Raw genomic sequence first — 19,354 nt, 5'->3', positions numbered from 1 at the left:
GAAAGATACTTTGTCACAAAACATATTTGATGAGCTCACAAAACGTTTCTGAAACAGAAGAAAAACAAGCAGAGAATACAGGGATTATGGCAACGGAGACTAATACATTTGTCTTTATGGTCGGCATGTATGGTCGGCCCTAGGTTGTCATGTCTCGATAACTACTAAAAGCACAACAGTGCTAGACCTCCTTTTACGTGTCTAGAACTCAATATCCCATATTAAGGCCCTAATTCATGCACTAAGAAATTTGAGAAGTAATGAAACAGCACCAACTACTTACATTTTGGAAGATAGCTGGGCTGTTAGCTCAATTTGGAAACACTGGCTCCCAACAATTTGCTCATAAGATTCTCCTCTTGATGACCAAATTTGGAAGACCAGTGCCTCTCTCTTGTCAGTTTCTTCGCCCTCTCCCTCTATTATTAAATTATTTATTAGAGTAGATCCTTAAAGAATTAGGCTTGGGTACATCAATCATTTATGCTAATATATATGTATATTTTTAATTTAATTTTTTTTATTTATATTAAATTGGCCGAATTTGACCAGACAGAGTTTTTCAAGCTAGTGATAAATTTAAGGTCTTGTTTGGTTAGTGGTAAGTAGATTAAAAAAGTAAAACTTTTTAAAAAGTGTAAAAAATAGTATTGTTTGATTTATATTATTAAACCAACTTCTTAGGAGATAGAGCACTATACTTATTTTGTACAAGGAAAGTAACTTATGTAAAGTTTGGTAAGTTAGTACTTCAGTTGTTAAAATGTAATGAATTTACTAATTTATTTTTTAATTTATTATATTTTAAATTATTTTATGAGTATTATTATTTTTTATAATTTAAAAATAAATGATTTTTAAAAAATTAATTTATATACTAAATATATTTATATTATATTTTCTGAAAAGTAAGTTTCCTACGATTGTACTTCTCAAAAAATATATTTTTTGAGAAATAAACTTCTTTAAAAGTAAAATACATTAAATTAAATAAAGCCTAAATACTTAATCGGAAAGTGAATGGGAAGTAAATTGGGCTCAGTAAGCCCAGTATATTGGTTATTGGGTCGTTAAACAAAGAGCTGAAAAAATGAATTGGGCTTGATAAGCCCAATGTGACATAAAAAGTCCAATTAAAGAAAAAAAAATAAAGTCAGAAATGAGAGTCGAATCAAAATCAGAGATTTGGAACCTTCGACAAACGGTACAACTTCATAGGTGCAATAAAAATTCAAATTTTCTCTCATTCAATAAAGTTTGACACAAGTTCTTACATAAATTAGTCCTCTCATCCTGGAGCAAACTGATATTGCGTTACCTTTCTGTTTTCTTTTTTCATTTGTAGCTCTTTCTGAAGGTTAATTTTAAGTTATCTGCAATCACTGTGAGTCTTGTGCTTTGTACGAGTCTATTATTGAAATGGCTAGAAATTGACAAATGTAGTTCAGTTGATGGCAATGCTTTCTTGTGCCTTTTTTTTTTTTTTGTCACAGCAATGAATCTAGTTCCATTTAATTTGGCTCCTGCTGCACCATCTCCTCCTCCGTGGTTGCCCATGTTACCACCAAACCCTACCCAGTCAAGTGCTTTCTGGGAGACCGAAAATGTGCATGATCGGCTGAGAGACTTACAAGAGACTATGATTCTCGCAAAAGCAATGTAATCTTCGCTTTCTTTCTATCTTTATTTGTCATTTGATTGGGATATAAAATTACCCAGGAGTCGTAATTCATGTAGTTGCTTTTTTTTTTAGGGACAAAAAAAATATTGTATGTTATTTCTCCTTCTTGGTTTCGAGTATTGATAATTGTTAGCTATTATATTTGGAATATAGATTATGATCAAATTGGTACTTTCAACAGGCAGAAGGAGCTAGAAATGTTGATGACATCGATAGATGCTGAAGGATTTGCGGAACATGGGGAAAGGGGGTCCTTTGATCCTGTTGATTGTAGCTTATCCAAGTGTTTAGAAGATAGGAAAACTGATTTGAAAGCACAAGACACACTTTCTCTGGATGCTGCATACTCTTTGATATCAAAATTAAGAGCTCAGCTAGGGCCATTTCGACCTCTCATAGATGAAGCAAGCCCTTGGGAGGAGAAATCTGCAGCCATTAGATTGTCTGATAAGATGCTAAAGAGTAAACGAAATAAACTTTGGAGGAAGAGAAAGAGAAAACGTATTGCAGAAATGCATGCAAAGGTGGTTTGCCATTTTCATTGGTTTTTTGTCAGCTGCTGGGCCTCTTTTATTCTCAGTCAGTTATCTTGTCTGACTAATTTTCTTATTATGATGTTTAGGAGCATGAACAATTTGACCAAGCTGATCGAGAAGCTAACGAGTGGATGGCTAGGGAGATTGCCAAGGATGTTGCACAACTCAAGGTACTGGAATTTTTTGTTCTGAACTGACACGGAAACTACTAATGTCTTTTGTTTCTCATCCACTTGGTGTTTAGAACTCCAAAAATGCTGTGATTTTCTAGGTTAGATTGCTATCCTATATTGTTTACTATTCTATAATCAACTTGGATTATGTCAACAAAGAAACGGGTGATGCCAATCAGTGGTTTCAGCTTAATGACACCATAACTTGAGAATTTTGGCGTTCCTGTCAGGATGTCACTTTTCCTGATATCAAAAGCATAATTTGTACTAGATGAACATAACAAATTTGTTCCTTGCAGAAAACCAGTGAAGGTACTTTTGATGTAATTAAAAGGTTGTAGGTTTAATGCTTTATGGCATAGTAGATGCCGATCAATGGCCATATTGAAGCAAATTAATTGATGCCTAGTACTAAATGTTTCCACATAGTTTGTTTTACCAAGCAACTTTGAGCAATGTGTGTGAGACTAGTATTGCTCTTTTCAGAACTATTGAAGTGCTACAAATAACATTTTGGTTTCATATAAAGCAGTTTGCATCCATTGGAACATTCAACTTCTTTTAGCAACGACACAGGCACTCAGTAGCTCCATTTTCCCTTAAAAGAATTATCACTCAGCCCTTTCAGTAAACACTAGCTATAATTGTTGCTAGAAGTTAAAATTGTACTCTTTCATACACAAGTAAACTCTCTCTTGTTCTCTGACCAAGTTCAATCCAGTGTGTTTTTTCAACTTTACTGGATAAAAAGGACATATTTGACAATAAACAGGAGTTTTCCATTGGTGCATATTTGCACTTTTTCATTGCTTTGCTCACTATCCTGGTATCTACAGAACTGTAGTTTTGTGGTTCTTTGGCTGCTTGTGGCAATGGAAAATTGGATTATACTAGCTAGTCTAGTTATTTAGCTTCTGATGGAAAACTTACATGTTTAAAACTTACATGTTTACAAGCGCTTTTATCCTATGGAGATCTTGTAAATCATGTATTCTTTTAAAAATTTTTGGTTTTGGATCATGTTCCTTTTTATTGTATCTGAAGTTTGCATGAGCTTAACAATTTTAACTTGGGTACATGTTGTTGTAGGTGGATAATATGAAGCAGATTGCCAAGCTTAAAGTGAAAGAGGAGAGAAAGAGACTAGAATCAGAGGTGAGAACTTGTGAAATAGTGTACTTGCTATTGTATGAGGTCCTAATGTATGTTATTAATTGCAAAACATTATCAGATAAATTGAAGACCATCTGTAATGAATGATATTTTTATTCTTTTAGCTAGAGATCAGAAAAATATTTTGTTGTTTCTGCTTTTTGACTCTCATACACTTTGCAAAGTTATTGCTGGCTAATAACTTGGTGATGTAGAACAAAGCAATCTGCATCACTTGATTTCACTTACCATGAGCATGATTTTGCTAGAGTTTGCCTCAAGCATTATCCATTAGCAAAGAATTGCCAAGCTGCTATGATGCAAATATTTGGAACTAGTATGTAAGACTTTACTTGGAACTTCCTCAAATTTCCCATGTGCTGTTTCATGGGTGGGAGCTAGAGTTAGAACTCCTATATGTCCTTATTTCTTTCTTCAGAAGCTGTATATATGAAATACCTTTCTTCAAAGATAGTATGATGACACTCATTCATACACAATTCATTGGATAGTTCAGAGCTATCATATCAAAACATTTTTTACAGAATATTGCAGTATTTATGTTTTTCCTTTTCCTTCTTTGGGAAGATGTCCAATCTTATACATGTTATGTCTTTCAGCTTGAGCTGGTTTTGATCGTGGAGAAGTTGCAGGAATTGCGTTCCATCAGGATTCAAAAATTGAAAAAACAAGGTATGCGCCCGTATGCCTAATAAAATTTCTTATGCCTTTTGTTTACTGTATGGCTAATCTGCCTGCTCTGATATAATTGGCCTTTATAACTTAACTGAATATACGACTGCACTTATGATGCTCTCAACTGTGATGTTCAACTCATATTACTTTCGGTGCTTCGTGCTTTGGATGTAGTATTCATGCTTGCAGTGAAGAATTATAATTATTTCACCATGAGTTAAATTTCAGAGTCACTTGTTGATTAAAGTGATTATTGAATGCAAAATGAGGTTCTATAGATTTGTTAAATTTTGTGAGACTTGATGATTTCTATGTCTTGTACTTTCTTTCTTTATTATGCGTTGCTATTCATGCTTGTAATTAATACAGTGTCTGCGCAGATGAATATATATATTTTTGATTCTTTTTATAACTTTTTATTATGCTTGGTTGCATAATCATGCAGGGCATTTTCTCCCGGAGGAGGATGACAGGTTTCTTGAGAGAGTTCGGGCTGCAGTTGAGGAAGAGGAGCGGCAAGCAATGGTTGCTGCTGACACTGATGCTGCCAAGGATGCCATTGCAACTGCTGAGGAATCCCGGAAAACAACCCAGAATCATGGACCTATCTCCAAGGATTCAAGTGGTGATAATGTTCGAACTAAGGAAAGTACAGGCAAAATAAATGATGTCAATGGCAGTGCAGGATCTGGTGTGGTCACTGTTCCATCTGAAGAAAGGGGAACTGAAGGTCAAAGTTATACTGGAGCTTATGATTCTGTGGCAAATTTACCAATGGAATTCTACCACTATTACTACGGTAGCAATAATGATATGGGCACACTTATCGAGGTGATTTTAAACTGCTTATTCCCCTGATTCTTTATGTGGTGCAGCATTCTTACGAAATATAAGTGATTCTTTGATATTCAGAGGCAGTCTTTTTATACTATTAACAAAAAATTGCAGGTCCAACATAAGTGGGCATTTACAATACATGATGCATGTGTTAGCACATGCTCTATCGTGGGTTGACAATTATAATGGGAGATAATCATTCTCACAAGTTATTTCATCCTTGTTTGCAGGTTAGAAGAACATGGGATGCATATATAAGACCAGGAGGGAGGTAAATCTGTAAATCCTTTTTTGGTAGAAATTATGCTAACCAGTATGCAATTCACCGTGCCAACTCAAGCCTGTGTCAGTTCTGCCCCTAGTCATACTTCCTTTTTTCATTAACCTCTTTTTCATATTGCTAGTAGAAGTACTAGTACTAGCAATTTTGCTAGTACTAGTACTTCTACTAGCAATATGAAAAAGAGGTTAATGAAAAAAGGAAGTATGACTTCTACTTGCTTATTTATCCATTTATTGCACTAGGGGGGAAATAGGCAAATATGTCTCTTCTTGTTTTTATTTTTTGTTTAATTCTCCTCATATTTTAATAATTCTTTTGTGCTAGTACTAGTACTTCTACTAGCAATATGAAAAAGAGGTTAATGAAAAAAGGAAGTATGACTTCTACTTGCTTATTTATCCATTTATTGCACTAGGGGGGAAATAGGCAAATATGTCTCTTCTTGTTTTTATTTTTTGTTTAATTCTCCTCATATTTTAATAATTCTTTTGTGGATGTGCAGCCGCATTCCAGGGCATTGGGTTCAGCCACCTCCTCCAGCTGATGACATATGGGCGTCTTACCTTGTTAGGTCTAGATGATTCCTAACTATTAAAAAGACGGAGCTTTGGCTCCCACAACTGGCATATTGCAGAGTTTTGAAAGCATTTTTGAGCTGAATTGCTTCGTAGTTGCATGGAAATTACACTATGTTCTTGCATCTGCACCCTTGATTTGGAATGACTGGTGACTTGTAACTTGGCGGCAGTGACAATGTAAGGTTCCTTCAACAGGTGGACTTCCATGCGTGTCTATTATCATCATAATGCCATATATGATAATGAGAATAAAGGTTTTGTAGGACAACCAATTTGAAATAATATTTTTGTGAAATTAGAATGTGCAGACCCTTGCTTTTTTGTAATGTAATAAGCCTCCCCTTCTTATTTCTCCTGTTATCAACCCACTGATGGATACATGTTCAAAAGTTAGAAGAGAGAGGGAAACTGTACTGGTGCTACATTGCAGAGTCTATCAAATGGGGATACTAATCTCCCTCCTCTCATGCCAATCTTTGAAGGTAAACCTGCATCTGCATGAGAGAATTTTTTACAGCACCTCTCCACAAGTCCCTTCACTTATTGAAATAATGCTAGAATGGAAAAACAGAGCAAACAGGCTTCGAAGGCAGTCGAAAATTATGTTGTGTTCTTGAGCAGAGCATTACCAGTCTTACTAGAATTTCTATGGATTCCGATGATCTAGCTGACAGGTTAGCCTGTTTAATTTTTTCAGTAAATTTCTGCTGTTGTATTATTTGTTTGCGTTTTCAATATAATATTTAGGCGGTTATACAATGTTGTCTTGTGCTAGCAAGCTGGAGATTGGTTGTGCCTATGTTCCATACTTATAGGGGTAGCCACTTGTAGGGGTAGCCACGGTTGAGGAATCGCCCGTTCAGGTTCAATTAAATCATGAACCTGAACCAAACCGTCATGGGACGGTTTGGAAGACGGTTCTTGAACCGCCGGTTCCGGTTCGAGCTCCGGTTTAAAACGGTTTAAAGGATGGTTCGAAAAATGACAGTTCAAGACGGTTTGAAAGCGGTTTATGGACGGTTTGAAAGCGGTTTATGGGCGGTTTAAGAGCAACTTAGAGAAAAAAATTAGAGAAAAATTTTATTGATTTAGAATTTAAGTTATATTTGTAAAAATATTTTAATTTTTCTTAGAAATCTTTCAATCAAAATAAAATAAGAAAAATAAGAATAAAAATAACTTATTTTTAAAAAAAATTTAATAAGCAAAGACTTGAACTTATTAAAAAATTAGAGATAAAATTAATTTAAAAAAAAAAATTAGAACAAGGTGCATGAACTTAATTTTATCTATATATCCCTTTAGGATTTAGAGGAATCAAAATTTTCAGTTATAAGTTGAGAGAAATGAGATTGAGGTGGTTTGGTCATGTAAAGTATAGACATAGGAAAGTTCCAATTAGACAAGTAGAGCATATTGGGTTGAGGATAAAATGAAAATAATAGGTAGACCTAAACTGACTTGGAGGAGAATAGTACAACATGACCTAGAAGCATTACACATTTCTGAGGATTTAACCCAAAATCGTTTAGAGTGGAGAAAAAGAATTCATATGGTCGACTCCAATAAATTTTTGGGATAAAAGCTTAGTTGAATTGAGTATTACTTGCCATTTTTTAAAAAATTATATGATAATTGATAATTAAAAAAATATAAAAGAAAAAAAAATCAAAATAGTGGGTATTGAAAATTTTATTGAAGATATAAAATAATAACAGAGTAATTGAGATAGTACTAAAAATTTCAGTGAGTATAAAAATAATAAAGTAGGAGAATTGTGAAAGTACTGAGACTTAAAAAGATTGTAGAAAATAATTATTTAGAAAATTTGAGATAAATTGAAAGAGTATTAAGAATTAAAGAGAGTGTAGAGAATAATTGTGTGTGTATATATATATATATATATATATATATATATATATGAATTAGGAGTAGAGTGAAGTATTTATTGAATTTTTTTGTATTTAAATCGCTGGTTTGGTCTGGTTCCAAATTGTCGGTTTAATTCGGTTCAGAATCGCCGGTTCACGGTTTCTAAAAATTATAAATCTGAATCAAACCGTAGAAGGACGGTTTTGGTTCGGTTTGAAGTCGGTTCCGATTTTGACCGGTTTTGGTCTGGTTTTGACCGAACTAGTTTCGGTTCGAAACCGGACCGAGGCCACTCCTGCATACTTACATTGATGAAAGTGCAATTTTTTTGCCCCTTTTATAATATATGACTGGATTTTGTTGGCAAGTGCGTTGTGATCAAATTACAAGCGACCTACTTTCAGAGGAATCGCAGCCAAGAGGTGTGTATATATCGTGATAAAATTGGTTAGAATTCAAATTATTCTGAAAATAGAATTCAAATTATTCTGAAAATAGAATTCTCTCCGCATTTCTTAATTTGTTAAGATTTCTGGGTCACAAAGCTAGGCCCTACAAATGAACCATTCAATCTACAGATTGATGTTGCTATGGTTGCCTCCAGTTTGATTTATTTGCTTGTCACTGATTTAGTATATCCAGTAAGCTTTAGTAAATTAACTCAAAGAGGCAAACATTTCCCAACACAGTGCTTAGTTCAAGTTCCAAGTTTTACAGACTTAATGTGGAAACAACTTTTCTCATTTCTCCTCCTCCTCCTCACACCACCCACACCCCCCCCCCCCCCCCCCTCTCTTCACACACACACTCTCTCTCTCTCTCTCTCTCTCTCTCTCTCTCTCTCTCTCTCTCTCTCTCTCTCCCTCCCCGGTGGGGTGCGAGTAGGGGGTGTATAACGAAACCACTAAATCGACAGACGATTATTTCAAATGAATTCAAATCGAAATTAGTGATTTTATATATTTAAATATTAGTTATAATTTAAAAATAATTATAAACTGAATTTTTTATTTGGTTTTCGGATTAGAATAGTAAAAGCATCACTCAAACTGAATGTTTGCATATGTATGTATATAAAACATTATTTCATTTTTTATTTTTATTTATTTTTATTGAATAATATATTTTAAATTAATATTTATTTTTTAATTAGTATATGATAATATGTATATACGAAAGATTATAAAAGTTTAGAAAGTGTTGAAAATCAAATTCAACTTGCTTAATGTAAAAATTGAACATGTGGTTTTGTAATTTAATGTTGGTTTTAGTTTGAGTACTGTCAAAATTGATTTTATTGGTTTGGTTTGTTAAAATATAGTAAACTTGCTCAAATCGATGCATATAAAGTACTAGGTGTGTGAGTGCCATTAGGGTGAGTCACAGTTATAGATCTCATGGTTTTCAGATGCTGGGATTCTTCGATGAAGATAGGCAGAGTAGTTTAAGGTTTTGGAGGATCGGAATTAGACCATATGGCCCTTTTGAGTTCAGTTTCGATTTTTATATTGATCAAATTTAGCAGTTGAATTTTTAAAAAATATTTTTTAAAATAGAAAAATATAATTTTAACCTGAAACTAAACCGGCCGATTTTGATTGATTTCCATTCAATTTTGATTGGTCCTTTGCCATCATATGAAATTATAATGTCTACTAAATCCCAAGCTGGTAGTAACTTGAGTCCAATTATCAGTAAATGTTTGATGCAGCATGCTTCTTTTCTGTACCTTCACGTAGAGAAGAATGCGAATCAAGCACAAAAACGTTAGCTTTTCATTGGTATCCAAAGTACACCATGAGTTGGGTCAAAGCAAGAATTATCCTCCGAGGAAACTGTTTAAGAGGTTGATCTACCCCTAGTTTGTGGGCTGGCAATATAGGCCCCATTTATCATCGCTTGCCCACCTTGAAACTGCCATCGGTAACACAGGCTAAGCAACCATTTTGTTGCCCTGTGTAAAATAGCTTGCGGGTGGGAACAAGTCCAAAGCAAACATTTCAACCCTTAAAGGGGACCGATGATTCAAAACAAATATTTTTTCCCAACACATGGTACGTTACTGAAGTTGAAACTTCAAGCAACTTACAATAGCTTGGCATCGATCCTTTCACGTGAGATCAGATTCATAACCGATGGCCACGCCTTTCTTCTAGAGTTTTGGCTTAATGTTTAAATCCCTTCTATGAAAAGACATGAGTTGTTCAAAGTCCTTTAAACATTAAAAGAAAAGGGGGAAAAAAAAAGGGACTGATAACCATGCTTCAATTGCAATAAAGTTATGATTTCCAACACATAGGTCTCATGCTCACAACGTTTTATTTCATCAATGCAACAAATGGTTCACTCCGTCAATCTAATCTCCATGAAAATACCGTCTGCTAGCAAATATTAGACTAAACCAAGGAAAAGGCCAGAACACCACGCAGCACAATGGTCCAAAATGGGAGATAAACAATATACAAGGAACCAAAAGACATCCAACTTGAAAGTTAACAATTGGAAACATCAAAAATCGTGCTTGCAGACAGATCATAAAGTTTTCAAATAACTAATAAGCCTCCAACTTGAAAGTAACCCCATGAAATACCAGTCATTCAAAACTGCAACCAGAAACATTTGTAAACAGTTGATGGGGCTACAAAAAGGAAGCGCTCTACCAAAATATGAAGAGCAATCACAACCAACAAAACCATGATTAAAAAACATCTGCACAAAACAGAACAAACAACCTCTCTAAACCCTCTTGGCTTTCAAAGCACCAACTGGGATCTTGCTCAAAACCTTGGCATCAAACACTGCATATTGCTTTTTTATCTCAATCATTACCTTCTCTGCAAATGGATCAACCTTGTCCTCATACTTCTCGTATAGAACTGGCACCGAGTGCAGTAAAACAAATGCTGTTATGGGAACAAAACAAGCAATACTCAGCAATCATACCTAGAATAATGGGTAAAATGTACAAAATAAGTTTAAATGGCCATACATGTATAGAACAAGGTCAAGAAATTGCACCAACTCCCCACAATTGACAAGACCCACAAGGCAGCTATAACCTGAAAAAAATATATATATTCAATTTATGGAAAATGGATAATGAAACATAAACGAACTCCCAACCGAATAAATAATCAAGTTCATTAGTATGTGAAGAGTGCAAGACAGCAAATATCCAATTCTGACAGCACCAAAACTACCAATATAAGCATGCATGCCTATACCATATAGAACTTGGCCGTGATAACTTCAAAATCCTCTCAAATTTGTCAAATATTGATAGAATAAGTAACCTTTCTAGGAAAAAATAATAATTTATAACTATAAATGATCTACTTCAATCCAGCAGAGCCTTTAGAAATAATTAAACTAGATAAATAATGAACATACAATGAGAAACTTCTTTAAATCTTTTCCAGATGCAGTATCACGTAAGACTGCAAAACCTCGGTTGATTTCGAATGTCAGTGCTGAAGCAATCTGCAGGAATGGCTCTTCTGGAAGATGAACTTGTGGGATGCGAGGTGGGGTCCTATAAACAGCACAGATTGAGAAAAAAATAAATAAATATGTAGACATACAAATTACACATGGCCCACAGTCGTAAGTGCCTCAAACAAAACCAATGAAAAGAACCAGAAGATTACTTATTGATAAATGTATGAGCATTGGACCACAGAAACAAGATTGCAAGGGAGAGGATCAAAACATGGCACACTAAAGAAAGAAGATGGTATTCAATCAACTCAAAAAGAACCCAAATAGCAGTGGCAACTCCAAGCACACTAGCTGAGATCTTCTTATTTCTCCACAACAACACATCAGCAGCTGCATGTCACACAAATGAAACAAGGGAGGGGAACACATTAGGCACCCAGTACCACAACAAATTTGAATTATGAGCGTGCTACAAATCAAACTGAAAAGAAATTCTACCAAAAAAGGATGAAATGTATTAATTTTTTTTTTTACTAATGCTTAAGAAAATAAAAGTTTTTGGCTAATTGCTAGCCTAGCTAATTTAAGCTGGTCATTCGCATTACAGATTTAGAACTTCAGTTCCCTTTTTCTGGTTCTTTTGCACGGTTATTAATCGACCAACATTGCAAATATCTGAATCAGTTCCTGTATTTTCCAGAGATAAAACCCATAACCTAATCGAAGATTTCATAAAGAAATTCTGAAGACATCATCTGTTATCTGAAGCTGCCTTTTCTAAAGCAACAAATCACTTTTATTCTCCTTAAAAAGCAACAAAATCAATTTCAATGCGATTGAGTAAAACCTAAACATCAATCTTCCTAAAAAATAAATTAGTAAAGCAAAGAAGCAATAAAGAACTTGGTAAACACGTACGCTTTCCTCCACCAAAAACCTTGTGTACAGGTTTCTCCCTCCCAAACAAACGAAAAATCTTCGCCTTCACCGACGAAGGCGAGTCCGGTTTCTTCTCTGAATCAGAATCGGAATCAGAAGATGACGAATCATGAGCGTGAATCTTCTCGCTTATCTTCTCCATCACGGACTCAATCGGACTTTCAGAATGCTCCGCCATGCTATCGCGATCAACCAAATCCTATTTAAATTTCTAATTTCGCCGAAATGAAATTTCCTATATAAATTCGGTGGCCGTGATACATGGAGCGAGTAACAAGCGACTGAAAATGTAGGTTAGCGTGGTGGCCACTGTACCATAGACCGTAAAAAGAAGGTTCCGAGCCTGAGGTTCGGCTATCGAACCACCAAGAATTTGAAATAAAACTTTGACGCCGTTATATTTGACACGATCAAGGAGTGACGACGTTTGCTGACGTTCTGACATTGGCCAGTTGCTTTTTCAGTACAAGACGCGTGGAAACAATTTGGGAAATTTTTATTCGTTGTAATCGTATACATATAACAGTTTAATTTTCCCAATGAAGGACGGTGGATTTACATGTCCGGAAAGGCACCGACCAATGGGATCGAAGACACGTGGCAGAGCAGCGGGAGGATGAATTAATTCTATATCCTAAAATGTAATAGCGGATTATAAAATAGATTTCCTGACGATTTAGACGAATATTAAAATATAACAATAATAATAAAATTTTTAAATTGTTGAAATTAATTAGAGTTTAAAGTTTAAATTTGAATTTTTCAAATTTTAAAAATAATTTTAATGTCATTAAGACTCCAGTTGAATAAGCGTTAGATATTTCAAAAAGAAAATTTTTTATTTTTTATTTAAAACATAAATCTGAATTTAAATTATTTCCTGGTAAAATTTATTGTTTATTATTTATCAAAAAATAATTGTTTAAAAATTGTTTAAAATTGCTGATGAAAAAATTAATTTTTTAATATATTAATTAAAAAATATTAAAAAATAAATTAAAATTAAATTTAATAAATTTTAATCATAATAACATTAAAATAATAAAATAATTTTTATCAAATTGTATTTTTTAATAATATTAAAAGTAATATTTTTATTTAAAAAAATAATTTTAACTCTTTAAACAATGATAAATAGGCACTAAGTGGATAAGTAGGAGTTAAAGGGCAATTGGCCCAACTTCAAGCCCAAGAAGAAATTGAAAGCCGAAAGGAGAATAAATCTCAATCGGAATCATGCAGTGACCGTCGGCAAAGCAGAAAAACAAAAGAGAATAAAAGAAGGTGGGGACAAACAAAGGCATCTGAGATATGAAGTAGCAAAGAAATTCCCAATCTGGTCAGTAACAGAGCACTCTATCTGGCGTCATCACATGATAATGCCGCTGGAATGGAAGTCTGCTCTGGCCCATCAAGAAGGTGCCATGCCATTATTTCAACACCACTCACATCCTTTTCAAGATTGTGCCAAAAAAAGAAAGATTTTCCGAAAATTCCTTTTGCTCTGCTGATCCAGAGCTCAGTAGTTGATTAGGGATGGCCCATTGAACAGTAAGAATCTAAGGATGTATATGTAAGTTAAAAATTTTTTGGAGAATTTCTAAGATCTCTTCAGTAGATATAGCCACTTAAGTTTGAGAGGCAAGCACCAACGAATTCTGGTTTAGTAGTTTTGAAATTTTCTTTAAGACAATGAAGTCTAATGTCCGAATACCAAATGAAGAGGAACCCAAATGAAAAAAAGTGTAGATGCAAACAAGGATTTATTAGAATATGGTGTTGAATGCTCTCCGAGAACAGTCTCTTCCATGCATTGCACTATACAAATATCAATAATGAAAGCTATTAAAATTTGAAAGATTTAAAGCTAGCAGTGCAGCAACAGCACCAATATAAGATTAACGAAATGGTCTGGGAGGCTTTTCTAGGACAGCAGAAAAGAACACTTCACGATCATCATCTTTGTCCAGCTTAGGAGCAACAATCCATTTATGCTTTTTGTACCTTAGCATCTTAAATGCTTCTAAATAATCATTCAAATCCTCTTTCAGACAGAAAAAGCTGTCGATCCATAGCAGACCCCCTGGCCTCAAAACTCTATCCCAGTCATACAATATAAAGTCTAGCAGCACAAAATCAATCCAGCCATCAAGAAATCTTGTTGTGTGTATCAAATCCAGTGTATTATCAAAGAATGGAAGCCGTTGGTTTATAGTCAAGTAAAGAGGTACTAGTCCCCGAAGAGCGATCATTTCATTGAATGGTGCTCCAAGATTGATAGTTGCTGAGACTATAGTAACATTGAACTCTCTCATTCGAGCTGCAAAAGTTCCTGTTCCTACACTGAAATCCAATCCAATTCTAATCCCTCCGGGCTTAATGTTAAGCACTTCGGGTATCAGAATATCTGCAGTAAGATTCATGCTGAGATCAAGATTTATGTGTTTGATCCATCTGGGAAGTTCATGAGCTGTGAGATTGAAGCAATCTGCACACTTATAGAACCCCTTGCGAGTAGTGTTGCTAGCCAGGCAGGTGAAGTTTTTGCATCTATACTGGCTCCACCGCACATTTCTATTATCAGGAAGCTTCCACAAGGACTCATTTATAGGGAATGGTTGGCTGTATAGCTGTGGGGCTCTTGAGAAGCACCTCCTCCTTGGTAATGGATCACACCCATGAACCATCAGCCTCTGAGCCAGTTTCCAGTCATCCTTGCAGATTTCCCCTATATCGTAATCCATATACTCTTCAAGCTCTTTCTTCATGGCAAAACAGGCGTGGCCAATGCTTGTGAATGTTCCGTTAGCTCCCATGAAGTTTTGTTTCCCTAATCGGTTGGGTTTGATCCGTAAGTACTTTCGAATCTCTTCTATCAGGAAGAAATCAGCAGGCTCATCTGATCGTTGTTTTGGCCTTAACAGAGGATGGAGAGCTCCAATTTCAGTGTTTCGCTGATGAGCTCCTTCATCTGAAGGCAAAGATGTCTGTAACGACTCAATATGCCCCAACATATCAGCAAGAAAAGCAACATATCTTGATGAAAGTGTAGCCGATGATGAATCCATTCGCAAATCTTTTATCTCATTAATTTCTTTATGGATTTTTTGAACAATAGCATCAACAGTTACACCAACTTGATCACTTCTAATGTTACTTTGATGCTCAATATGAACGTCATTGCAGAAGGTATCAGAAATAAAAAGAGATCTGATAGAGTAGAATTTGGACAAAGTAGCTATACAGATCAAAAGAACTAAAATGCCAAGCATAAAGATTGGTCTATGAAGCACTCCACCCCACCTTCCTAACTTAACAGAAATATGAGTTTTTCCCATTTGTCTTAATGAGACTGAGAGATTGGAAACTGTTCACAACTGAACTGACAAAAAAATTGCAGAAGCCAAAGTCGTCGCAAACTCTATCAAACCAAGTATCTAATGGACTACAATAACTCACATGATAAAGATTCAGAGATGCCAAATTCACTTACAACCTATGATATCAACATCAAGAATTCATAAGACAAAACTGTACAAGCAGCTAGAGAACAGGAGAAATAAAGGAAGGAGCTGTTTTAGAATACCTGAGACTTTGAAGCTGAAAGCTATTGACAGGGAGAGGCAGAGGAAGAGGATGGGGCAGCTGCGTTTGACAACTGATCATATTATTATTTAATTTAGTAAACAATGTTGAAAGAAATTGTAACTGGGAGATTTTGAGATCAGAGCCAGATCTATTTTATGATCTTATTGAGTTTTGAGATTTATTAGTATTCGCCCTTTGAGCTTTTGTTCTCATTTGCTAGACTATCAGATTGTAGTCAACGCTTCCATCATATTATAAACCTAATACACATTATATATTACTCAGTCATCATCTCGTTTTGCTAAAGATTCCAGTTTTCCTGCAATAATATAACACACCAGCGAACATGAAGGAGACATAGAGAGTAAGCAATCAGAAAAAGTATCTTCCATATCGTTCCCAGCAGTAATATAAAAAACACAGAAGCCAGAAGTAAACATATACCAATGGATTGGCTTTTGTGCTACGTGTTTCTTGCAAATTTAGCTCCTTTTTTAAAATGTTTTGAGGGATACAAGGCATTAGATGGCATTGAACCAGTGGTTAGCGTTAGATGTACTCTTAACTTTCGCTTCTGTGAATGATACAAGTTGCATGGCTGTTTTCAACATGGCAGGTTAAAGGACTTTAACTATTGTTAAAGTAAGGTTGGTTAAGTAAGAGTCGACCCTGCACAAAAAGGGGAAGTGAAGAAGCTACTGGAGGAAAAAATTCTAGTACTACTCAATACACAAACGAAATTCTTGTCAATGACATTATCAAGAAAGGGAAGGGGAAAAAAAAAAAAAACTATAGGGGGGAATTGTTTAGTTCACCTCAATGTAATGAAACAGTAAAACCCAATTCTTACACTACAAAGATCAGCAAGTATTCTGTTTTTCCATTCTCTGCCATGGCAAACCAAAATCACAAATCATCTGTAACAAAAATGAAAATCCAAAATCCCACTAGCTATGCCTACTCAGAAACCAAAAAAAGAAAAAACAATTTACAATCCTAATCCCAAAACACACCAATCAAGATCCCCGAATCACTCACCACCAGTTCACAAACAATCAAACAAACTCAAATCACCTCCTCCTCCTTCGATCCTCCGCGTACTGGGACAACGGCACGACCTCCGATAAGGGTGTAGAAAGCGGAGTTGGAAGCGGCGAATTCCGACAAACAGGACACGACCCATTCAGCTTCAACCAAGCATCGATACAACATAAGTGAAAATAATGCCGGCACTCCGGCATCATTCTTAACATCTCCAAATCCTTGTACTCGCACAAACAGATCGAACAAGTAGTACTATTCCCATCCAAACTCCCATCTTTGGTGAACTGAAATTTAGGATATGAATTTATTACCGCCTGGTCGAGGCCAACCGCTGCACTTTCTTGGTCACGTTCCAGGTCATCCTCTTCTTCTGCCACGAAGATAATGCGAGGGAGAATTATGCCATCGGAGGGAAAATTTGGGTTGTCGTTGTCGTTATTGTTTATATTGCGGGAGCGGTTGCGAGAGTTGCGACAGCAGACGTAGAAGGCGAGGAGGATAGTGGATAAGAGGACGAGGAAACCAAGGGCTATGGCTATTGAGTAGCCAAGACCGAGATTGGTGAGGTAAGTGGAGGGAGGAGTAGCGGTGGTGGCGGTGGACATTTGGGGTTAAAGAGGTATTGAAGGAATCCATCTGAAGGAGAAAGGGAAAGGATTAGGGGAGATTTTTTTGGTGGGTGGATTTTTCCAGCTGCTGCATTTAATACAAAGTTTGGAAGCAGAGCAAAGCATTTAATAGTTGAAAGGTAGAGAATCCTGGGCTTGGGTTCGCGGAGGATGGAATGGATGGGCCTCTTGCTCGGAGTTTGCAGGACACCAACCACATCAACATCATCGGCAGACAATAAAAAAGCTTGCCAATTCCACGCGTGAACGATATTTAGAAATATTTTCTAAAGATTTCTATGAACTGGTGATTGAAGGGTCTTGTTATATATGCGCTGAATGCGCATTACCATCACTACGTGACAGTTGATGCTTCCATCGTGTGCCCACTATCAACTCAAGGAGTATTAATTAAATTTAATTCAGTGGCATTGAATTTGAATCGTGTTCTATGAATTTTGAACATAAATTTTTATTTTAAATTAAATAAATTTATTTTTATTAATTTTTAAATATTCCATACTAAATTAATAAAAAATAATGAAATATTTATAAATGAGAAATAAAATTTTTAAACTTATCATCCTTCATTTAAAAAAAAAATAAAATCAAAATATTGAAAAGTCATACCATGAAATTAAGAAATTGGTAAGCTATATTCCTTGTTATAACGTGGTTGGATAATCCAACCATTAAAACCTTGTTTTTTTCATTGACGTTAACTCATGAGTCATATTAAATATCTCAGGGGACAATGGCATTCATAATTGCTAAAATCAAGTCCTAGAAATAAATCATCAATTTAAATTTATAAATAAATTAGATAATAAAATAATTTAATGTGATGTGATTGATTCAACAGCTAGCTAAATTAATATGATTCAATTGATTTAGCTTATTTAATTAATCGATAAAATTAATTTTTTTTTTGTATTTACAGAGTAATTAAATTCAAAATCTCAAAAAAAAAATCTTTAAAATATAAAATTTTTATGCATTTATAAAATTTAAAAACAATTAAAATTTATATAAATATAACATAATAAATATTAATATTTGATTTTAAATAATTAAAATTTAATTAATTTTATTTATTTATTTACTTACATTAATAAGTGTTATATTTAATTTAATTTTTAATAATATATTTTAAATAATTAAAATTTAATTAATTTTATTTATTTATTTACTTATATTAATAGGTGTTTTATTTAATTAAATTTTTAATAATATATTGATTAAATCATTCTCTCGCTGACCAATCAATTCAGTCTCTCCACCGTGTCAGCCTCTTTACTGGATTTAATAACACAGGTGGAAAAACAGTTGCACATTTCTGGCCCGTAGAACTATTTGTAGAAGTGGGCTTCACTGTGATTTGGGCAAATAGACAAAACGGCCGCTGCCCACATGGGCCAAACTGCTCTTTCCAAAATTTTTTTTATTGGGTTTAATGCACTTGCTTCCCAACCAATGAGAAAATGAGTTTGTTCTACTCATTATCTATAAAATAAGCTAATCAAACTTTATATTACATTTTTCATAATTTCTATCATTGTTTTTCTCTCTTCTCTCCCATGCTTTTTCCTTACTCTTTTCACTCCCCTCTCCATCCTCTTATATTTATTTTATTTTCCTAGCATTTGCCGGCCAATCCACCATCGACCGACTGCCTAGACAACTCCAGCAGCCCTCACTTTTCCGTGGTGCCCATATCATTGATTTTATACAGTGATGTATACGTTACTATGTTGTTTATTAATGAATTGTTAATTTTTTAAAAAAAAAATTAATAATAATCTAAAATAATACTGCAGATAAACTTAACCAAAAAAGTTTCACTAAAAACAAGGCAATGATCAACAAATGAAATTACAGCACAAACATGTAGACAATTCTGATGTACTTAACTAGAGAAATGAAAGAGCA

The 19,354-nt window shown here is 34.7% G+C and overlaps 4 protein-coding genes across 7 annotated transcripts; 1 reads left to right on the top strand and 3 right to left on the bottom strand.

Annotated features, from left to right (window-relative positions):
• The first annotated feature begins 1,179 nt into the window (after positions 1 to 1,179).
• On the top strand, positions 1,180 to 6,695 carry LOC110667004 (U11/U12 small nuclear ribonucleoprotein 59 kDa protein). Of its 3 annotated transcripts, none has more exons than XM_021827692.2 (9): positions 1,181 to 1,357; positions 1,494 to 1,659; positions 1,863 to 2,205; positions 2,304 to 2,387; positions 3,480 to 3,545; positions 4,163 to 4,235; positions 4,684 to 5,069; positions 5,306 to 5,346; positions 5,861 to 6,695. In XM_021827692.2, the coding sequence occupies exons 2-9, from the start codon at positions 1,496 to 1,498 to the stop codon at positions 5,937 to 5,939; spliced, it is 1,236 nt and encodes a 411-aa protein (XP_021683384.2). In that variant the 5' UTR covers positions 1,181 to 1,357; positions 1,494 to 1,495; the 3' UTR covers positions 5,940 to 6,695. The 3 variants fall into 3 exon arrangements, with proteins under 3 accessions (XP_021683386.2, XP_021683384.2, XP_058008440.1); XM_058152457.1 differs by having other exon boundaries at positions 1,181 to 1,384; XM_021827694.2 differs by lacking the exon at positions 5,861 to 6,695 and having other exon boundaries at positions 1,180 to 1,384; positions 5,306 to 5,350.
• Positions 6,696 to 10,268: 3,573 nt separating this feature from the next.
• LOC110667003 (reticulon-like protein B5) lies at positions 10,269 to 12,543 on the bottom strand. Of its 2 annotated transcripts, XM_021827691.2 has the most exons (6): positions 12,165 to 12,543; positions 11,456 to 11,636; positions 11,199 to 11,340; positions 10,798 to 10,867; positions 10,541 to 10,711; positions 10,269 to 10,411 (listed from the first exon to the last, which is right to left on the bottom strand). In XM_021827691.2, exons 1-5 carry the CDS (start codon positions 12,361 to 12,363, stop codon positions 10,545 to 10,547), a joined length of 759 nt encoding a protein of 252 aa, XP_021683383.1. In that variant the 5' UTR covers positions 12,364 to 12,543; the 3' UTR covers positions 10,269 to 10,411; positions 10,541 to 10,544. The 2 variants fall into 2 exon arrangements, with proteins under 2 accessions (XP_021683383.1, XP_021683382.1); XM_021827690.2 differs by having other exon boundaries at positions 10,269 to 10,711.
• A 1,388-nt stretch (positions 12,544 to 13,931) lies between these two features.
• On the bottom strand, positions 13,932 to 16,449 carry LOC110667000 (probable methyltransferase At1g29790). Its single transcript, XM_058152455.1, has 2 exons — positions 15,772 to 16,449; positions 13,932 to 15,681 (listed from the first exon to the last, which is right to left on the bottom strand). The coding sequence occupies exon 2, from the start codon at positions 15,521 to 15,523 to the stop codon at positions 14,084 to 14,086; it is 1,440 nt and encodes a 479-aa protein (XP_058008438.1). The 5' UTR covers positions 15,524 to 15,681; positions 15,772 to 16,449; the 3' UTR covers positions 13,932 to 14,083.
• Positions 16,450 to 16,595: 146 nt separating this feature from the next.
• LOC110667001 (RING-H2 finger protein ATL67) lies at positions 16,596 to 17,824 on the bottom strand. The gene has a single exon (XM_021827688.2). The coding sequence runs from the start codon at positions 17,420 to 17,422 to the stop codon at positions 16,844 to 16,846; it is 579 nt and encodes a 192-aa protein (XP_021683380.2). The 5' UTR covers positions 17,423 to 17,824; the 3' UTR covers positions 16,596 to 16,843.
• Between the last annotated feature and the right edge of the window lie 1,530 nt (positions 17,825 to 19,354).

This window comes from Hevea brasiliensis, chromosome 9, assembly GCF_030052815.1.
Source record: "Hevea brasiliensis isolate MT/VB/25A 57/8 chromosome 9, ASM3005281v1, whole genome shotgun sequence".
NCBI classification, from domain to species: domain Eukaryota; kingdom Viridiplantae; phylum Streptophyta; class Magnoliopsida; order Malpighiales; family Euphorbiaceae; genus Hevea; species Hevea brasiliensis.
The sequence above is the reverse complement of the archived record's forward strand: the minus strand, read 5'-3'. Positions and strand labels throughout refer to the sequence as shown.